At 46.0% G+C, this 20579-nt stretch overlaps 1 protein-coding gene across 2 annotated transcripts in view; it reads right to left on the bottom strand.

Moving 5' to 3' along the window:
* The window catches only part of LOC147691989 (cytochrome P450 2G1-like), an 833534-nt gene that overhangs the window by 603313 nt on the left and 209642 nt on the right, over nt 1–20579 (bottom strand). For both annotated transcript variants that reach the window (XM_086938275.1, XM_086938277.1), the window contains exon 3: nt 10248–10397. In XM_086938275.1, coding sequence (XP_086794401.1) covers nt 10248–10397 — 150 coding nt within the window. The remainder of the gene's footprint in view (nt 1–10247; nt 10398–20579) is intronic.

Here is a 20579-nt window from a genome sequence, read left to right as displayed (position 1 = left end):
CTGTTTGTTTGTTGTTCTGTCCCTCGCGGCTGCGAGGGGGAGAAGGCTACGTTCCGGTTGTTTGGGGATTCGCGCTGGCTAGCGCGCTCTTCATGCTGATTGGTGTAGTGCTTACTGCCCAAGAGGAGTGACTCTGCATGTTTATACTTTGCCTCGCGGCTGCGAGGAGGTTAAGCAGAAGAGATGTACTGTGTCTATTAGACAGGTGCCAGGAGAGGGTCTTCTGGAGTGCTCCAGTACCCGTTGTCTTGGAGGTACAAGTGGCGGAGTGCAGGGGGGGAGTAGGACCTCCGCACTGCCGTCACGAAGCTGAGGGAAATATATTGGATTTGTGGAAATAAATACCAAAGCGGATGATAGTAGTGAATGAACTACATCATGCCGTGTTTGGGTGGCCGTGGTTACGTTTAATTACCTGAAGGATACTTATGCACTGGCTTATACCATAGGAGGTATTCATCACATTGTTATTGCGCAGGCATGACATTTAGTCCTGGCGCAATTGACATTTTCTTTGGATCTAATCTTCAAAGCCTCTTTTGTATCATGGGGTATGTTGCTATCAACAAAGAAGGTTTTTATTTCTGAAGCGTTAATGCTTGTTGATAATACGTTCTTTTGTGTTGTGCAGGAAGGAAGGAAGACGGGAGAGACAGCACTAGGGTGTTTTTGGGCACATTTGCTACAGGTGAATATAGGGGTTATTGGACTAGTGAGAAATACTGAGAGTAGGGTTAAGTATTGTATTAACCTTTGTATTTCTGTCTTACAGTTTCTTTATCCCTGCTGCCCCTTTCCTCCTCCTCTTTATTCTTTCTGGGTTTTTTCCCCTTTTGGGGTTTTTCCCTCGCCGTATCGTCTGAACACCCTGTGTTTCTACTTCGGGGTGTTCGGAGGGTCCGGAGGTGGAGCATTGTTGCTGCAGGCTGATCCCGTGGAGCGTGAACTTGACAGAATCACGAGCCCAAGAATTTCGCTCTGCCTGATCCGTTTGTAGCAACAATGGCGTCTATGGAGGATGTGTTACATGCTTTGGTCCTGGTACAACAGGAATTGGCCTCCTCCAAGGCAGAGACCACTGCCTTGCGGGAAAAGGTGGAACGTCTGAGTAGTAATCCGTTTAACGCTTCTGCTTCATCTTCTAATGTCCAGGTCACTGTACCTCCACCCATTCCGTTGGCTACACCTGAACAGTTCTCTGGGGACCCCCGTAAAGTACACGTGTTTATGACACAAATCCTCATGCATTTTTCTTGTAAGCCTTCATTGTTCCCCACCAATCATTCTAGGGTGGCTTTTTTGATTTCGTATTTGGTGGGGGGTGCGGCGGATTGGGTGGTACCTTTAGTAAAAAGAGACGATGCTATCCTGACTGATTGGACAGCATTCAAAAATGAATTTGAGAGGGTCTTCGACCGACGAGCTACTACATTCAGTGCTGACAGAGAGTTGTTGACATTGAGACAAGGCAAGGGAGAACTAATAACGTATCTTACTGCTTTTAATAGACTAGTGGCAGAAGCAGAATGGCCTGAGGAGAAAAGATTATCTTTATTTTATCAAGGGTTACATGATGACTTGAAAGATGTAGTGGCTCAGGTGGATCCGCAACCTACTTCGTTTGTGGATATGGTGAATTTGGTGTTACGGCTGGACAGCCGTCTCACGGACAGGGGGAGTAATAGGAGAAGATGGGAAAGAGGAGCCTATAGTGGGGAAAGGAACCCTCGGAAGGCCTCTGGGGCCACTGACAACCTTCCAGAACCAATGGAGATAGGAGCACTCAGAACTCCTTTGTCAAGAGAAGAGAGGGAAGCCAGAAGAGTACAGGGCCTATGCATGTACTGCGGGAAGAAGGGGGTAATTATGTCCGGGTATGTCCATCTAAACCCAAATCTTCAAGTAATGTCAGTAGGTTTAAAAAGGTTGCGGTCTCTACTGCAGGACAGGAGAGAGAGCAGAAGGAAGACAACAAGACTAGTGTAGAAGGGAGACATGAGTGGAAACTCACGTCTCTGTCCTCTATGGGTACTGAAGAGACAGAGTCACATTTGGTGGTGGTCATGACACTAGAGTATGACCTAGAAAGACGACAGGTGAAGGTAATGCTGGATTCTGGAGCAACTGGTAACTTCGTGGATGAAGGTTTGGTGAGACGTCTAGCTTTACCTCGTGTCTCTAGGGAGATACCTGAGGACGTGCTGGCAGTTGATGGGCAGCCATTAACATCAGGTCAGATTACCGAAAGAACAGGCGAGTTGGGGTTGTCAGTGGTGACACAAGGATATGTGCATTCTGAGGTTTTATCACTAAACATAATTGACGCACCTCAGTATGAAATTATATTGGGGATGCCTTGGTTACATAAACACAATCCTGTGGTAGACTGGCAGTCTAAAACCTTTCAGTTTGTACCTGAGTATTGTAAAGATCATGTCACTCCATGTGTGTCTGCCAATGTAACAGCGTTAGCCACACCTTTTTTGGTAGCTACAGCTGCGGAAAAGGATGTCCAACTACCAGCTGAATACTTGTCTTATAGTGATGTGTTTAGTGAGACAAAGGCAGAAACTCTACCCCCACACCGGGAATATGACTGTCGTATTGATTTGGTAGATGGGGCTACGATACCATCTTGTAGGGTGTATGCTTTGTCCGTACCCGAGACCAATCATCTGAGAGAATACATAGAACATTATTCTCGCTTGGGGTTCATACGACCGTCCCGCTCACCTGCAGCTTCTCCTCTCTTCTTTATAGCGAAGGCCAATGGTGATTTAAGAGCATGTGTGGACTATCGCGTCCTGAATCGAAACACCATTCGTAACCGTTACCCTCTTCCACTCATCTCAGTTCTGCTCGATCAGGTGAGAGAGGCCGTGATTTATACCCGTCTGGACCTACGGGGGGCGTATCACCTGGTCAGAGTAAGAGAGGGGGGTGAGTGGAAGACGGCGTTCAAGACACGATTTGGTTTATATGAGTACTTGGTGATGCCTTTTGGGCTTTGTAATGCTCCTGCAGCATTCCAGTATTTTATAAACGATGTTCTGAAAGAATATATGGACCACTTTGTAGTGATGTATATTGACGACATCTTGATTTACTCACAGGAGGTATCATGTCATACTACACATGTTTGCAAAGTCTTGGACAAATTAAGGGAGCACCACTTATACGTAAAACTGAGTAAATGTGAATTTGGGGTGCGAGAGGTGGAATTCCTGGGTCTGATCCTCAGTCCTAACGGTTTGCAAATGTCCGAGAGGAAGGTACAGGCGGTGAAGGATTGTCCATCCCCTAAGAATGTGAAGGAGGTGCAGAGTTTCTTGGGGTTCGCCAATTATTACCGTCGGTTTATATTGCATTTTTCCCAGACAGCGGTCCCCATCACTAGGCTTTTAAGAAAAGGGAAGTCTTTTGTATGGACAAGAGAGGCTGAGGAGGCTTTTAGAGCTCTGAAAGATGCCTTCATCACAGCCCCGGTGTTGGCACATCCGGTTCTGGAACATCCTTTTATAGTCGAGGCAGATGCTTCAGATGAAGCCATAGGGGCAGTTCTGTCTCAGAGAGATGTACACTCAGGTCAGCTCCATCCGGTTGCTTACCTGTCGAAGAAGTTGAGCTCAGCTGAGGTCAACTATTCTATTGCGGAAAAAGAACTCTTGGCGATTAAAAAGGCTTTCCAGGAGTGGAGACCTTATCTGTGGGGGGCTTGTCAGGCAGTGACTGTTTATACCGATCACCAGAACCTCCAATACATGTCATCTGCTAGACATCTGACGCAAAGGCAAATGCGGTGGATGCTGTTCTTTTCCGAGTACAATTTTGTGGTAACCTTTCGTCCTGGCTCGGAGAACAGGAAGGCGGATGCTTTTTCCAGACAGGAACTCCCTCTAAAACAGCGTGAGGAGGAACAATCCATCATTCCTGCCACCAAAGTGGTGTGTGTGATCAGGGCCGAGAAATTTTTGGATGACATCAAGGGCTCCAGGTCTATGGATTCCTGGGTTCGTTGGGCAACTGCCAAATCTGGTAGGAAGATAAGACAGGGTTTACCTTTCCAAGGGGATTGCTTGTTTCTGCCCAATGAGGAGATTAGAAAGAAAGCGTTCAGTTGGTGTCACGAAGCCCCAGCGGCTGGACATCCGGGGATTACAAAGACAGTGGAATTACTTAGGAGGCATTTCTGGTGGGAGTCTTTGGTCAAGGACACTACTCAATGGGTTGGTAAATGTGACACATGCGCCAGAGCGAAGGGGGAAACAACAAAAAAGAAAGGCTTGTTGATGCCTATGCCCACGCCTGATCGTCCATGGTTGAACATAAGTCTGGACTTCATTACGGGTCTCCCCCCTGACAAGGGAAACACAGCTGTGTTGGTGGTGGTGGATAACCTGACGAAGATGGGACATTTCGTGCCTTGTGTGAACCTCCCCACAGCTAGTCAAACAGCTCAGTTACTGGCCTCTCAAATCATTCGTTTGCATGGCATTCCCAGAGTCATTGTGTCTGATAGGGGCCACAGTTCATCGCTCGCTTTTGGCGTATGTGGTGCAGTGCTTTGGGCATAGAGGCAGCGTTATCTACTAGCTTCCATCCCCAAACAGATGGTCAGACGGAACGTCTGAATCAGACATTAAAGAAGTATTTACGCTGTTACTCTAAAGAAGCACATGAGTCATGGGTGGATTTACTGTGGATGGCGGAGATGGCGTATAACAATGCTTGGCACAGCTCCATAGGCATGTCACCATTCAGGGCCAACTATGGTTATGATGTTCACACCTTGCCAATCCGTATACCTGATGATTTGGTTAACCAGCCTTCTGTGAGGGAGCATGTTCAGACATTGAGGAGGGTACATAAAGCTGTACAAAAACATCTGTTGAGGGCAAAAGAGGTGTACAAATGTTGGGAAGATAGGCACCGAACACCTGGCCCTCTGTTCAATGTGGGGGACAAGGTGTGGCTTTCAACCAAGTACATTCGTTTCAAGATAAGGAGTATCTTCCATCCGCGATTTATCGGGCCATACCCTGTGGTGCGACGCATCAATCCTGTCGCATACAAACTTAAATTGCCCAACACATTGAGAATCCATCCGGTGTTCCATGTACAATTGCTAAAGAAAGCCCTCACGTCCCGCAGAACTGCATCTCCTGTTGTTGCTAGTGACGGGAATCTGGAGTACGAGGTGAGGTCTATCCGTGATTCCAAATATAGCAAAGGGGTGCTTTGGTATCTGGTTTCATGGAAGGGTTATGGTGCCGAGGAAGATTCATGGGAACCGGTACATCACGTCCATGCTCCTAGGGCTGTGAGATCCTTCCATGATAGATTCCCTGCGAAGCCTGGGCCTAGGAGGCGCTTGGAAGGAGGGCGTACTGTCAGGATGTAGGTCCAGTGCGCCTGCCAAACTACATTACCCAGCAAGCTGTGGCTCTGAACTGCTGTTCCCAGCATGCCCAGCGGAACAGGATATCTTTGGGCGGAGCCTTACGATCAGTGCTCGTGATTCTGGGAGGCGGAGGCAGCGGCTGCTCTTCTGCTCCCTGTGTTTTCCAGGCTACTGGGGATTCCTTTGATGTGATACTCGGGCCAAGGTTTCCGTTAACTTTTGTAAACGCGCCGTTAGCGCGTACATTCTGCTGCATTGATTTTGGCGCTTTTGGCGCCTTTGGAGCAACGCTGTTTGTTTGTTGTTCTGTCCCTCGCGGCTGCGAGGGGGAGAAGGCTACGTTCCGGTTGTTTGGGGATTCGCGCTGGCTAGCGCGCTCTTCATGCTGATTGGTGTAGTGCTTACTGCCCAAGAGGAGTGACTCTGCATGTTTATACTTTGCCTCGCGGCTGCGAGGAGGTTAAGCAGAAGAGATGTACTGTGTCTATTAGACAGGTGCCAGGAGAGGGTCTTCTGGAGTGCTCCAGTACCCGTTGTCTTGGAGGTACAAGTGGCGGAGTGCAGGGGGGGAGTAGGACCTCCGCACTGCCGTCACGAAGCTGAGGGAAATATATTGGATTTGTGGAAATAAATACCAAAGCGGATGATAGTAGTGAATGAACTACATCATGCCGTGTTTGGGTGGCCGTGGTTACGTTTAATTACCTGAAGGATACTTATGCACTGGCTTATACCATAGGAGGTATTCATCACATTGTTATTGCGCAGGCATGACATTTAGTCCTGGCGCAATTGACATTTTCTTTGGATCTAATCTTCAAAGCCTTTTTTGTATCATGGGGTATGTTGCTATCAACAAAGAAGGTTTTTATTTCTGAAGCGTTAATGCTTGTTGATAATACGTTCTTTTGTGTTGTGCAGGAAGGAAGGAAGACGGGAGAGACAGCACTAGGGTGTTTTTGGGCACATTTGCTACAGGTAAATATAGGGGTTATTGGACTAGTGAGAAATACTGAGAGTAGGGTTAAGTATTGTATTAACCTTTGTATTTCTGTCTTACAGTTTCTTTATCCCTGCTGCCCCTTTCCTCCTCCTCTTTATTCTTTCTGGGTTTTTTCCCCTTTTGGGGTTTTTCCCTCGCCGTATCGTCTGAACACCCTGTGTTTCTACTTCGGGGTGTTCGGAGGGTCCGGAGGTGGAGCATTGTTGCTGCAGGCTGATCCCGTGGAGCGTGAACTTGACATGCTGTCTCAGGCAATAACACAGATTGATGGAAGGCAGTCATTAACCTACATAGATTTATAGATCTGACTAGACCTTTTAACCCACATGAACAGTATTCTATAGTTCTTTGCATCCACACAAACACATATCCATTTCCCATGCTATCAACTTGTAATGCTTAACATTGCCATCCAGCATCCTTTAAAGCCAGACATATGTGCCTTGCCAATGCTTGCTTTTTTTAAGCACTGGGATTTTCCCAGAATCACAGGATTTTGAGCAGACACTGAGACCAAAACCTGGTTCACCAGTTCCCAAGTGAGCAGCTCTGGCCATAACCCCACATTCCATCCCATGTTGTGTTGTTGTTTTTAAAACTGTATCAGAATTATGATTTTCACAGCCTGTGAAAAACAACATTGTGTTAAAACTCAAAGGTCATCATGTGTGAAGCTATTTTATGGACTATAATGCTCTGATTTGCAAAATCAGAGTCTTTCCGAATGCAAAATGGCTTTCTTTAATTCTTTTAACCCAAATAATAACTCAGTAACAGATTACCTAATCTTGCCAATTCACTACATGGCTTTGTGAATAAATAAAGACTCAGTATTTGGAAGGAATCATGTTATGGGTTTCCCTTCCAGATACTGAATCTTTGAGATATGTATTAATGTTTTGTGACCAAAATCCAGTCACAAAACGTTAAAAGCCTGATTACGAGTTAGGTGGTCTTAGGGCTAGATGTATCAAGCCGTTTGCGATTCGGAAAGGCCGGAATTCGCAGAATTCCGGTGTTTGCGAATCGCAAACGGTCTTTTTGCATGTTTTGGCATGTAACAAAAATTCGCAAAATAAGGAATAGCAAAAATGTGCGATTCCTTATTTTGCTTAAGCATTTAAGGAAATGCAATTTAGCGATTCCTTAAATGCTATGTATGTAGCATTTTGGAATTGCGAATTTAGATTAAGAAATCTCAAATTACCACCAACTTTTGAAGTTGGTGGTAATTTGCAAATTCTTTTAAAAATGCATAATTTGGAATTTGTGAAGGTGGCATGTGACGCACATACATGCCCAAAGGGCATGTATGTGCGCCATATGCACAAACATGTACATTTCAGGGGTGCAGCAGGGTGTCCTTGAGACACCCCTGCACCCTTGAAATTATTCTCAATTTGCGATTAGCAAATTGCGAATTGCAAATTGAGATTTATTTCACAATCATTCCTATGGGCCTCCTGGCCCATAGGAATGAATTGGAAATTATTCCTTAATTGCGAATTCGCAAAAAAATAGCGATTTTCTACATACATCTTATTTTGCGATTTCTAAATAGCGATTCCTTAAAAATCGCTATTTGGAAATCGCAAAAGGGTATGTTGATACATCTACCCCCTAAAGCGGGCCGTCACGTTAGCACCCTGCTCCAAGACCGCCAAACTCCTAGTCAGTCCGCTCACCGGATTACGAGTTGTAATACTGTTGGGCGGTCCTGTGGCGGAAAACACAGAGCAGTGCCTTTTCTGAGGCTCATAGTAGAGCCCCTTAGTTTCCTCAGCGCCACCCTTTTCATCGCAGGGTAACCACCATGAAAAAGGTTGCATTGAGGAAACTCATAGTATGCTTGGTGGTGCCACAGCGGCACCACAAACATATTGCAGCCTCTGACCACTGCATCACCATCACAGGATCAAGGATCCCGGCTGTAGCAGCGGTCCTGTGGTGGTCCCACCAGTGCACTTGTAATAAAGTGGTTGGACCGCCAGTGCGGTTGTGCACCGATCGCCACTGCCATTACGGCAGTCCTATGGACCGCTGTAGTGGTAATTGATCCCTATTACTTTAACATTTCTTCAAAAGAGGTGCTAAACCATTCACAAATGGGAAGAAGACCCCAGGAGACCCCTTCTCCTCTTTGAATGTACAGAAAAACGTTTTTTGTCAGCAGGTACTTATTGATGGGACCACAACCTACTCATAAATAAAGGTTCATAAACACATCCCATTTTCCTTCAAGGAAAATGTGCTGCATTTTAAAACAAAAGTTGTTTTATTTAAAAGCAATCACAGACAATGCTGGCCTGTTTACCCCAGCAGGTCATCATGTCTGTGAATGTAGTAATCATAGTGGGTCACAATATACGACCTACCTCATGCATTTTTAAGGAGGTAGGTCGAATTGTGGCCCACTAGGAATCGGTATTTTGAGAACCAACCTATTTATACATAGGTTGGTTCTCAAAATGCAAATGCAACCAAAACTAAAGATCCATTTTGTACATTCCATTTAAGGAATCACAAATTGTGATTTGATATTTGTCACAATTTACAATTCCTTAAATGGAATCTTTGTAAATGAGGCCCTAAGAAACACCAACATGTACACATTGTTTAATGGTGAGACGTGACAATAGGCAATGTATACATGTTTGAGATTCAGATTTTGATTTTCACAGGCTCAGTTCCTTACTAAGAGGGAGGGGTCAGGCTAAGATCATGTGGGGGCAAATTTTCATGAGGGTACCTAGCTAAGAAAGAGCCAAACATCTTGCTCAAGACAGGCTTGAGCTTTCAAGGGCTCACCAACCTCTGCAAACTATTCTTCTTATTTTGTTTAGAGCAAATATTATTACTATGAAATCTGTAACACAATTATTATACCTGCTTGAATAGTCAAATATGTTTTTTAGTATTCTAATGTTTTTTCAACATTTTGTCTGTAAGACCAATGTAGTTTGGAGAAGTCTACCTGACTATGATAATTAATATTCTTATAGCTTTAATTAAAATAACAAGAATCTTCGGGACATATGTACAAAACATTTTGTGAGGTTGTGAACGGCCCAATTCGCAGAATCAGGACATTACCAACAGCAAAAAAGGTTTTGTAAATGTACAAAAGCTAAATTATGACTTGGTAACTTGTTATCGCATCGCAATTTGGGTTTGTAAATCAGCATTTGGAAGGAGCGTGTTTTGGGCATCCCATCCTAATACTCATTCTTGGTGGTAGATATGAATGTTTTGTGACCAAATTACAGTCACAAAACATTCCTTTTTTACCAACACCTCAGAGGAAATGGTAACCATTTGCAAATGAGAAGTGGTCCCCAATGGATCTCTTCCCCTTTGTAAATGATGATACAACTATTTTATAAGAGCAGGCTTTGGTCCCATGGAGCACAGCCTACTCCTAAACATTTAATTTTATCTTTTGAAACACATCCTGTTTTCCTTTAATGAAAATGAGCTGCATTTACACAAAAAAAGATTGCTTTATTAAAAACAATCATAGACTTGATGGTTTGCTGATGCTAGCAGGTCACCATCCCTGTAAAGGCTGCAAATCCTAATGGAATGTAAACTGTGACCTACCTCAATAATATTCATGAGCTGGGTCTATTTGTGACCACTCTTACGCAGGTAGTGATAAGGCAGATGTGCAACTTTGAGAAGTCTTTTTCTCCCTTTTCTCACACCACCCCTCCTCATAATTATTGCCTAGGAATAGGTAGTCACTAATTGAAGGATATGCCCATATACTTGCTCCTGAACTTCATGCATGAGTGGCACGCATCAGATTAGAGTAAATCTTGCGCCCTGTCCCGTGGACGGTACCTTTAGTTTTTTTGAGCTCTTCCACCAAAAAATATGCCTCCTCCTGAATCCGCTCCTCGATGGTTCTCTTGCCCATTCCAAAATTCCGTAAGGTTGTTAGGGCGAATCGTCGCATTTGCTTCCATTGCTCTCCATTGCTCATTACCAGACCTGAACGAGACAAGGGAAATGTTGATTTATGTAATAAATAACATTTTACTTTATGAAGGTAAGACAATGGCACTGGGAGATATAATTACTTATGGTTTACAGCTACAATATGTTTCTACCTATTCTGTTGGCTAGAGAGTTCAATTGCTTTTTACATTTTGTATGTTCTACCAATTTCTGAGACATTTCTCCTGTTTAAATATAATGCTGTGAACAGATCTGGCCCAGTTACATTATCATTTTTGAAGAGCATAGCAATGTTATACTACTTGTTTGCTTTGTCGATTTCCCTGTTTTGTTCTCCTGAGGTTTTCCGTTAATATTCAAAGTTAATTTGGTTCTGAAGAAGGTGGTGGAAAAGTTACGGAATCACCAAAACATGGATTGACTCCTGGTGTGTCCAGTCCGGGCCAATTCACCAGACGGAAAAAAGAGATTGGACTTTACTGATGTATGGGAGATTTTTATTTTTTCCGGATTGATAGTGTGTAATAGGAGGCTCTATGATTGTTTGTAGATTTTTGGTGTAAAATATGTTTTGAAACTAGGAAAACAAATGTATAGATTTAATAACAGATGTACAGGTATACTAAAATGATGTATGAAAACAGTGGTAGAACTGAAAGAAGAAGGAGCAAAGATTGTGTCCGGCTAAGCGGCTTACTTCTCAGGGGCTCCCGCTCTTCCTCGTAACAAAGACGCGGTACGGGAGTGGCAATCCCAGCTGGAGATCGCCCCCCGGGAGCAGCGAGTGATGCTGGAGGGTTTTGTTCTTTATGAGCTCACTGGATACGGCACAGAAGCTTGTCATGGGGCAGAGAAACCGCAGGAGACACAGCTTGAGTCTCCGCGAGACGACTTTCATGAGAGGACAGCTGGCTGATTTGGGGGACATGCAAAGGCAGGCAAGCGCAATTGCTGCTGCAGGAAGGTCCAGGATTCACACAACAATGTCTGGTAGGAGTGCTAAAACCTCTAAAGTTAAATTAATGAATGTGACTGCCACCGCTACCAGTCTGACCAGGACTACTAAGACCACCATGCACCAGGGGGGCATCAAGGAAACCGGGTTGGAGTGGAAGAGCAAAAAGAACGGGGGTGAGCCTGGTGATACCATAACTAAGCTAGATATTGCATGTAAAAGCGCCACTCGAGAGAGCAATATGATAGTGGCATTTGAAGGCCAGGCTGCAATTTTGGACCTTTTTCCTCTGAAAAATCCTAGATCTACAAACCCCCAGGAGTCTGTCTGTTACAGCGACTACTCCCCTAACTTCAGCATTCACATCTGTGTCTGTTGTTACCCAAGCCCAGGAAGCAGCCTTTACGGAGGCGGATGAGATTAGAAACCCCATACTATGCGTAAGGGAAAATCATGTAGGCACCTCTGAGGAGGAAGTAGGAGGGGGCTGGCTGGAGAAGCAGAATCTGTTTGGGGAGGAATGTCCTGCGAATTACCCTGATGGGCATGGGGGACCTCGAATGCCTCCCTCCTCACAACTAACGTAAGCAGATCCTATCTCTGCTGACTCCAGCTGTTTGGAGGCCCCTGGTCCGTCTGCTTCACCTGACCGGACTGGGGCTGTGAGAGATTCTTTCCCTAGCTGATCATTCGGACTCCTCAATGCCTGATTTAGGTTCCTCAACTTCATCGCAGTCCATTTCTTTTAGTAGTAGCTCGACAAAGGGATCGGTTATTTCTGCTGGGCGGAAAAAGAAATCAGGAGGGTCAAGAGAGGAAAAAAGGCCCATAGTTGAGGTATGGAATAGCAGTTAGGGAGTGATAAGGCTTTCAAAGACCGGAAAGAGCCATCGGATAAAGGATCCCCTAGGCTTAAGTGGGATTATTCAGCTGATCAACTTTTGGAAAAATGCACCCCGACAGCACAGGAACCTCCACCGTCCCTAATTTTGGCTACGATTAGGCAAATGCAAGCCGAAGTATGAACTGATAATCAACAGGTCCGGCAGGCCTCTGAAAAACGACAAGGTGCAGTCATAAAAATAAGCAAGACCTATACTGAAATCTCTGACAGGATGACCAGCATTGAGGCTTCGACCCACACTCTTGAACAGGTGGTCACGGAGTTAAAGGAAACAATCTCTTTCAAGGACCCTACGCTCACGGAGATGATGCAGAAGATGGAGGACTATGAAAACAGGTAAAGAAGAAACAATTTAAGGTTACTGGGAATTCCAGAAGGGAGAGAACGAGGGGACCCCAGAGACTATCTTGTTAAGCTCTAAAGGGTGCATTCCCTGAACTTACGGGATGGGATTGGTAAACGGAAATTCAGAGCGCACACCGATTCCCCCTAACGCCCAAATAACGGATGGATAATAATGCATATCCAAGGGCTATGTTGGTTTATTTTGGATTTTTTTTTTTTTAAACAGAGTTTTTTTGGTTTAGCCCGCCCTAATGCTAAGATAGATTTGGACGGTGTTGCCTTCTTTGCACGGCCAGATGTCGCCTACGCTACAGTAGAGAGTAGGTGGCGAATAAGGCAGATGTTTTCCCCCTTCAGAAAATAGGTTCCGCAGTGCACCTACAATACACGGCGAAATTGAAGGTGATATGGAAGGGGCGCACCAGCATCTTTTTCTCGGATATTCAGGTTCAGGAATTTCTTTTGGATCAGCAGGGTGGGATCTGACTCAGGAGGAAATGTGCTGAAATATATTTTTGAACCCCGGGTTAAATTGGGGGGGACAGAAGCAGTAGGAAAGAAAAGAAATAATAAATAAAAAATATTAAAAAAGGATGAAATCTGGGAAGGGAAAAAAGGTGGGGAAGAGGAAATGTGTATTCACAAATATATATAAGGTGGTGTGTCACGAGGTAGGTGGAGGGGGCTCAGGGAGGTGGGTTTGAGAGGCCAGACGGGGTCATACAGGCTAGGCTTGGTTGCTCAATGGAGTGGTGAGGGTGGGGGTTGGGGGGAACGTGGGGGTCATAAGGGGGGTAGGTTGAGGAAAGAAGGCCAAACCCACCAGTATGAACGACACAGATGTGGAAAGAGCTATAAAGGCGGGGTAGTGACTCAAGGATTTTGTATTTTTGAAGGGTTTGTGTGTAGGGGATAAACCGTAACTTAAGATTAAGATTGATAAGCCAATGATCCACATCGCATCTATTAATATATGCAGCATAAATTACCCCACGTAGAGAGCCAGGACTTCTTTGGGTTTAAAACTAGGCCTACGTGTGGTCTTGTGTGGAGATTTTAATCTCAATCTCCCTGGGAACTCTGATATGGGTGGACAGTTACGATATACTGGGAGGAAGCTGAAGGTGTATCAAATCCTTAAAGGGGTATGTAAGGATCACGGCTTGGTCGATGTTTGGCATAAAAAGAGTCAGATATTAGATGGGTACACATTCTTTTCAGCTTCACATGGCACACATGCCTGTCTTGATTACTTTTTTCTGTCCAACAAGGTGATCACGACCTGCCAGATCGAACGATACTCCCGGTTCCTCTCTGACCACAATCCTTTTGTCTTAGAGCTGCAGGGTATATGGGGGAAGCAGGTTTACCCATAGAGCTTTGTACGTGCGCTTTTAACTAACAAGGAGTATTGTGAGTATATCAGTAGGTGGATTCCAACTTTCTTCAAGGAGAATAATGGCAGTGCATCTGTCTGTATGGTGTGGGATACTTTTAAGGCCTCCCTAAGGGGGAGACCTTAAAATTCTAATTAAATATGGGTAAGCAAGATAGGGTAATGATTCAGGCTAAACAAGATAATCTAGTAATGGCTGAGGAAGACTTAGCGAAGACCATACAAAAAGCGGGGATATGTGTGAAGCACAAACTGAGGTAGTATTCGCAAGGACTGACCTGGAGGAAATTTTTGCAGACAGGGCAGCTGCTAAGTATATTGCCTGGAATGAAAGATCTTACGAGTGTAGCGATCAGGTAGGGCACCATCTGGCAGTAAGGGTAGGCAGAGGTGTACTGATAGTGAGATCAGAAGAATACGTGATACAGATCTTGGGGAGGTTACCAATCCCAATGAAATTCGAGAAGCATTTGTATTATGGCATTTGTTTTAAAAAAACTTGTACTCAGAGGGAACTCAGGTATGTTCTGAATGAATTAGAAGGTATCTAGAAGCAGTACCTGTTAGCAAACTATCCCTAGAGGAACGCAAAACTCTAGAAGAAGAGTTAACGTGGGTTGAGATACTGCTAGCTATCACTTGCCTCTCCCCGGTAAAGTGGCTGGCATGGGAGCAATTCCTTCAGAATTTTACAAAACCTATGCCATCCAGCTGTAAGACCAGATGGTGCCACTTTTTAACCATATATTTAATGGATCTACACCCCCTGATTCATGGTCGGTGGCAACAATAGCAGGTTTTTTGAAGAAGGACAAATCTCCTGCTGAGCCTGGCTCTCATAGACCGATAACACTGTTAAATGGTGATTCAAAGATTTACTCCAAGATGCTGGCAGCCCAACTAGCTCAGGTCTTTAACGAATTAGTGACTCAGCAACAACATGATTTCATCACAGGTAGGGCACCACCGACCATATCCAACTAGTGATAAAACATTTTGACACAGCGGAAGGGACAGGAGACCCTATGGCTCCGATGTTGTTAGATGCCGATAAAGCATTTGATAGGATCTCCTGGCAGTTCCTCTGATAGGCAATGTATGCAAGGGACTTTGGTCCTGGTTTTGTGCATGGAATTAAGGCCTTACATCACAACCCTAATGCTAGGGACTGTATTTCAGGTAGTCTGACAGGAGCAATGTCGATTACTCGAGGTACTCAACAGGGATGCCCTTGCTCCCCACTCTTGTTTGCATTGTATATAGATCCCTTTTTAAGGAAAATAGCGCAAAACACTGTTATCCCACCAATAATTATGCATGACCACAAGACCAAGATCCTGGTTTATGCTAATGATGTGGCAATCCTAACACCTGATCCGGAGGTTGCTATCAAGGCAATAGAGGCAGAGGCTGCTATATTTGGGAGCATGTTAGAAATTGGATTTTTGGTTGGCTAGGGCATGAGCCAAAGTCTGGCAGAAACCACCACTCTAGTCAGGATAAGGGAGTTATACACTAAAATAACCACTGCTCACCCCCTTGGTAGCTTGGCACAAGCAGTCAGGCTTATCTTAGAGGCAGTGTGTAAAGCGTTTGCACATAACCAACAGTAATACAGTGTAGCACTACAAGAGGACACCACACCAGTTTAGAAAAATATCCAATATTTTTATATACTTAAGACCAGACCAAAAACTATAAAAGTCCACAATAGAGTACTTAAAAATATTTAGTTATCAAAATATGCTTGAAAAACAGTTCCTTGATGTCGATAACTCTGTCGGAACTATCACGGCGTTGTGAGCAAACAAATCCAAACAGTTCTGGCTGACCGCAGCATCGGGGGCCAGCTACGGTGTCGGGAAGACCCACGAACAGTATCTTTTAGAAATGCAGGGCTTCGGTGACCTCTCATTGAGCTTCCAAAAGCACAGCGCCTGCAGGCGTCGGTTCAGGAAGCCGGTGCAGGAGTCGTCGGGGCCTCGAAGTCACACACGTTGCAGATCGATCTCCTCTCTGTTGGAGTCAGGAGCGCTGGCGTCGGCAGGCGTTGGGTGCTATGGTGCGAAGTGCAGTGGTGCGGCGTGCGGTGTTCACAAGTCGCGGTGCGAGCAGCGGCTCGGTGGCGGCGTCAGATGGCTTCGTCGGTGAGACCAGGCTCATGGTGCGAGGTGAATGCGGTGCCCGTCGCGGTGCTGGTAGGTCACGGTGCAAGCAGCTGCGTCGTCATTGCTGAAGCACTGTCGTCGGCTGGCAAACTGGAGTCGATGGCGCTGGCATTGATAGGCCAAGGCAGCGGTGCGGGATGACGGTGGTGCGTCGTGTAACTTTATGAGCAGTGCCCTCGAACCATGGTGCAAGTAGAGGCGTAGATTTCAGAATGGAGCGGTGGTGTCGAGGATATCAAGGCATCATCGTGAAGGAAGGTGGTGCGGTGCCCACAGGTCACGGTGCGAGCAGCGGCTCGGTGGGGGCATCACAAGGGTTGCGGTGCAATGTTGCACCGGTGACCTCTGCGGTGCCTTCAGGACACGGAGTTGGCAGCGACGTCATCGGGTTGCTTTTCTTCTGTTACTGTGTAGTGTAGTTCCTATATTCCCAATAGGCTCTGCGCATTGGAATAACATATCCTATAGATTTAACGTAGGACTTCTGTCGACTAGGTCTCTATCGAATATATTAGACTTAATTGTGAGTGCTAGCTATCTCAAAGTTCACTAGAAACTTTCTTGAATACACAAGAAGGGATTTGTTTCTGACAACAGCATAAACATAACAACTTTGTTTAGCCAAGATAAAACGTATCTTCAGAGTCGTGGAAACAATACCTAGATATTTTACTCAGTCAATCGTGCATGCTTCCTTTCATCAGAGGTGCAGAGAAATAGAGAGACGGTAGTTTTCAATAAAAGGATTTATTGAACAGTCTTCTTTCTCATGCAAAAGAAATAAACTGCTACAATCGTAATACTGGTTGTAAAGTATAATGCGTACAGCAAGAAGACTATTATAAAATAATACTGTAAAAGCATGGTAAATAACAAAGCTAAAATTACTCAACTGGTGCTTCTAAAATACGCCTACCCCAATGTACCTGACCTAAGTCTAGTACGAGGGAAGAAGTAGGTATTGTGTAGCATAGGTTTAGTTTCTTTGCCAAGAATCTATCCAAGATTTCTTTTAGGGTCTAATCAGCTCCGTACCTTGGTTTTAGAATGTCGGAGGTCTGGTATCTCTGTCACAGACTCGATTTCCTACACCCTGCGAGGGGAGCTTGGAAACACTGGAGCTGGATTCTCAGCAAGAGAAAAGCAGCCTCTGTCAGTGCGGCAGCTGAAGGGTCGGCTTCCTTCGGCACTTGCTGTAGCGAGCTGCGTCGGGCAAGTAGATAGTCGAGCTGCTCCTGAACCACTGTGTGTTTGCTAGGGCAAGTGTAGGCATATTTATACCTTGGAGGTGCCTAGTTTGACATAAAGTTGGACATAATAACGTCACCAAAGAATCCCAAGGGAATGGTCGTTCTGAGAAAACTCCATGATTTCTAGGACAAATCAATATTCAAGAAAGGGGATGTCCCTAACTGCTGAAGCCAAGTTTTCCAAGAAATCGTTGTGGCTTTTTGGAACTAGTGGAAGTAGCTATGCCTGTATTTGGACTGGATGGGTTATGTCTAAACATGGGCACGATTTCTATGCCTATATAAGGGCAAGGTGAATTGTACCTATATAAGGGCATTAATCTGTAATTTCCTTCATATTCTAGAATGCTACACAGCAACAGCACAAAAAAAACAGTCCCCAGTGCTGAGGGCACAAGAGCTTTAAGTCTTTGCTTTTCCTGAGACTTCTTAAACAGGGGGCAAGCTCTACCTCAAGCCCTTGGAGAAACTCACAAAATAGATTGCAGAGAGTTCAATCCAGTCCTTTCACTGCCCAAGACAGAATCAGCCACTGCAGGCCAACACAGCAAAGCACACAGCAATGTGGTAATTCCTCCTCACAGCTTCTCTAGCTCTTCTCCTTGGCAGTCTTCTTGGTCAAAAAGAGTTCTAAAGTTCAGGGGTCTGGTCGCCAATATTTATATCCCAAAATCTTTTGATCTCTTAGGCCTGTGGTTCCCAAACTGTGCGCCGCGGCACCCAGTGCGCCTTTATGAGTTGCCAGGGGCGCCGCGGCACGATGTGGGAAATTGCAGTCGCAGCGCTAGAAATGTAGAAATGCCACCTGCATAATCGTGGAAAACCCGCCGCTTTAAGGAAACAGGAATGGAAAGAAGGGGTAGTCTGATCTTTAAGCAACATGCAGAGTTGAGATGCAGGGGCTCTTACAAAGGGTGAAACAACAGCAAGGCCTCATTAACATGCAAATGGTCTTTTAAAGACCTGTAAAGTGCTCAGGTGCTGCTGTGTGTCCCCAGGAAGCTGTCTCATCCCGGGCTGCCACACACAAGGGGGGTGGGGAGGCTGAAGCCTTTTGAGTCCAATGGGTGTTGCGCACCTGAGTCTGAGGGCACAAAGAGAACAGGCATGGAGATAATGGATAGAGGGCACAAAGGGAGCAGACATGGAGGAAAGGGGCAGTCTCAGGGCATGAAGGGAGAAGGCATGGAGGAAAGAGGCAGTCTCAAGGCATGAAGGGAGAAGGCATGGAGGAAAGGGGCAGTCTCAGGGCACGAAGGGAAAAGGCAGGGAGGAAAGGGGCAGTCTCAGGGCACAAACGGAGCAGGCCTAGAGGAAAGGGGCAGTCTCAGGGCACAAACGGAGCAGGCCTAGAGGAAAGGGGCAGTCTCAGAGCATGAAGGGAGAAGGCATGGAGGAAAGGGGCAGTCTCAGGGCACGAAGGGAGAAGGCATGGAGGGAAGGGGCAGTCTCACGGCACGAAGGGAGAAGGCATGGAGGGAAGGGGCAGTCTCAGGGCACGAAGGGAGCAGGCATGGAGGAAAGGGGCAGTCTCAGGGCACAAAGGGAGCAGGCATGGAGGAAAGTTCAAGTTCAAGTTCAAGTTAAGTAATTTGTATAGCACACTACTCACCCAGAGGGTCTCAAGGCGCTTGAGGGAGGGTGGGTGCATTACTTATCGAATAGCCAGGTTTTTAGCTGTTTTCTGAAGGATAGGTGGTTCTGTGTAAAACGGAGGTGAGTGGGGAGAGAATTCCAGGTTTTGGCCGCTAAGTAGGAGAAAGATCTTCCTCCCATGGTGGATCTATTGATGCGCGGAATTGCGGCGAGGGCTTGATTGGATGAACGTAGTTGGCGGGTGGGTGTGTAGAAGGACAGTCGTTTGTTGAGGCATTCGGGTCCTAGGTCATAGAGGGCCTTGTGTGTGTGGGTGAGGAGACAGAACATTATTCTCTTGTTGACGGGAAGCCAGTGGAGATCTTTCAGGTGACCGGAGATGTGAGCTTGACGGGGGATGTCCAGTATGAGTCTGGCTGAGGCGTTTTGGATGCGTTGGAGTTTTTTCTGTAGTTTGGCTGTGGTTCCGGCGTAAAGGGTGTTTCCATAATCTAGTCGGCTAGTGACTAGTGCGTGGTGACTGTCTTTTTTGTTTCGGTGGGGAGCCAGCGTAAGATTTTTTTGAGCATGCGTAGGATGTTGAAGAATGATGATGAGACGGCGTTGACTTGTCTGGTCATCGAGAGGGAGGAATCTAGGATGAATCCCAGGTTACGTGCGTGATCTGTAGGTATGGGTGCTGTGCCCAGAGCCGGTGGCCACCATGAGTCGTCCCATGCAGAGGGGGATGATCCTAAGATGAGGACTTCCGTTTTGTCCGAGTTTTGTTTTAAACGGCTGTTCTTCATCCATTCGGCTACTTCTTTCATTCCTTCGTGTAGATTGGTTTTGGCGGTGTTAGGGTCTTTGGTGAGGGAGAGGATTAGCTGGGTGTCGTCCGCGTAGGAGATGATGTTGAGGTTGTGTTGTCGCGCGATGGATGCGAGGGGACTCATGTACACGTTGAAGAGGGTGGGACTGAGTGATGATCCTTGTGGTACGCCGCAGATGACTTCGGTAGCCTCTGATTTGAATGGGGGAGGCGGACCCTCTGGGTTCTTCCGGCGAGGAACGAGATGATCCAGTCCAACGCTTTTCCTTGTATTCCGACGTTGCTGAGGCGTTGTATGAGGGTGTTATGACATACTGTGTTGAAGGCGGCGGAGAGGTCAAGTAGGATGAGGGCAACTGTTTCTCCGTTGTCCAGTAGCGTTCGGATGTCGTCCGTAGCAGCGATGAGGGCGGTTTCGGTGCTGTGTTTGGCTCGGAAGCCGGACTGTGAGGGGTGGAGTGAATTGTTGGATTCAAGGAAGGTGGCGAGCTGACTATTGACGGCTTTCTCAATGACTTTGGCCAGGAAAGGGAGGAGAGAGATGGGGCGGTAGTTCTTAAGTTCAGAGGGGTCCGCTGTGGGTTTCTTCAGAAGGGCGCTGAGTTCGGCATGTTTCCAGCTTTCTGGGAAGGTAGCGGATTTGAAGGAGCAGTTGATGACATCGCGGAAATGGGGTGCGATGATGAAGTCTGCTTTGTTGAAGATGTGGTGGGGGCATGGGTCAGTTGGTGAACCTAAGTGGATGGAGTTCATCAGACGGATGGTGTCTTCAGCAGTGATTGGGTTCCAG

Source organism: Lissotriton vulgaris, chromosome 9, assembly GCF_964263255.1.
Source record: "Lissotriton vulgaris chromosome 9, aLisVul1.2, whole genome shotgun sequence".
NCBI classification, from domain to species: domain Eukaryota; kingdom Metazoa; phylum Chordata; class Amphibia; order Caudata; family Salamandridae; genus Lissotriton; species Lissotriton vulgaris.
The sequence above is the reverse complement of the archived record's forward strand: the minus strand, read 5'-3'. Positions and strand labels throughout refer to the sequence as shown.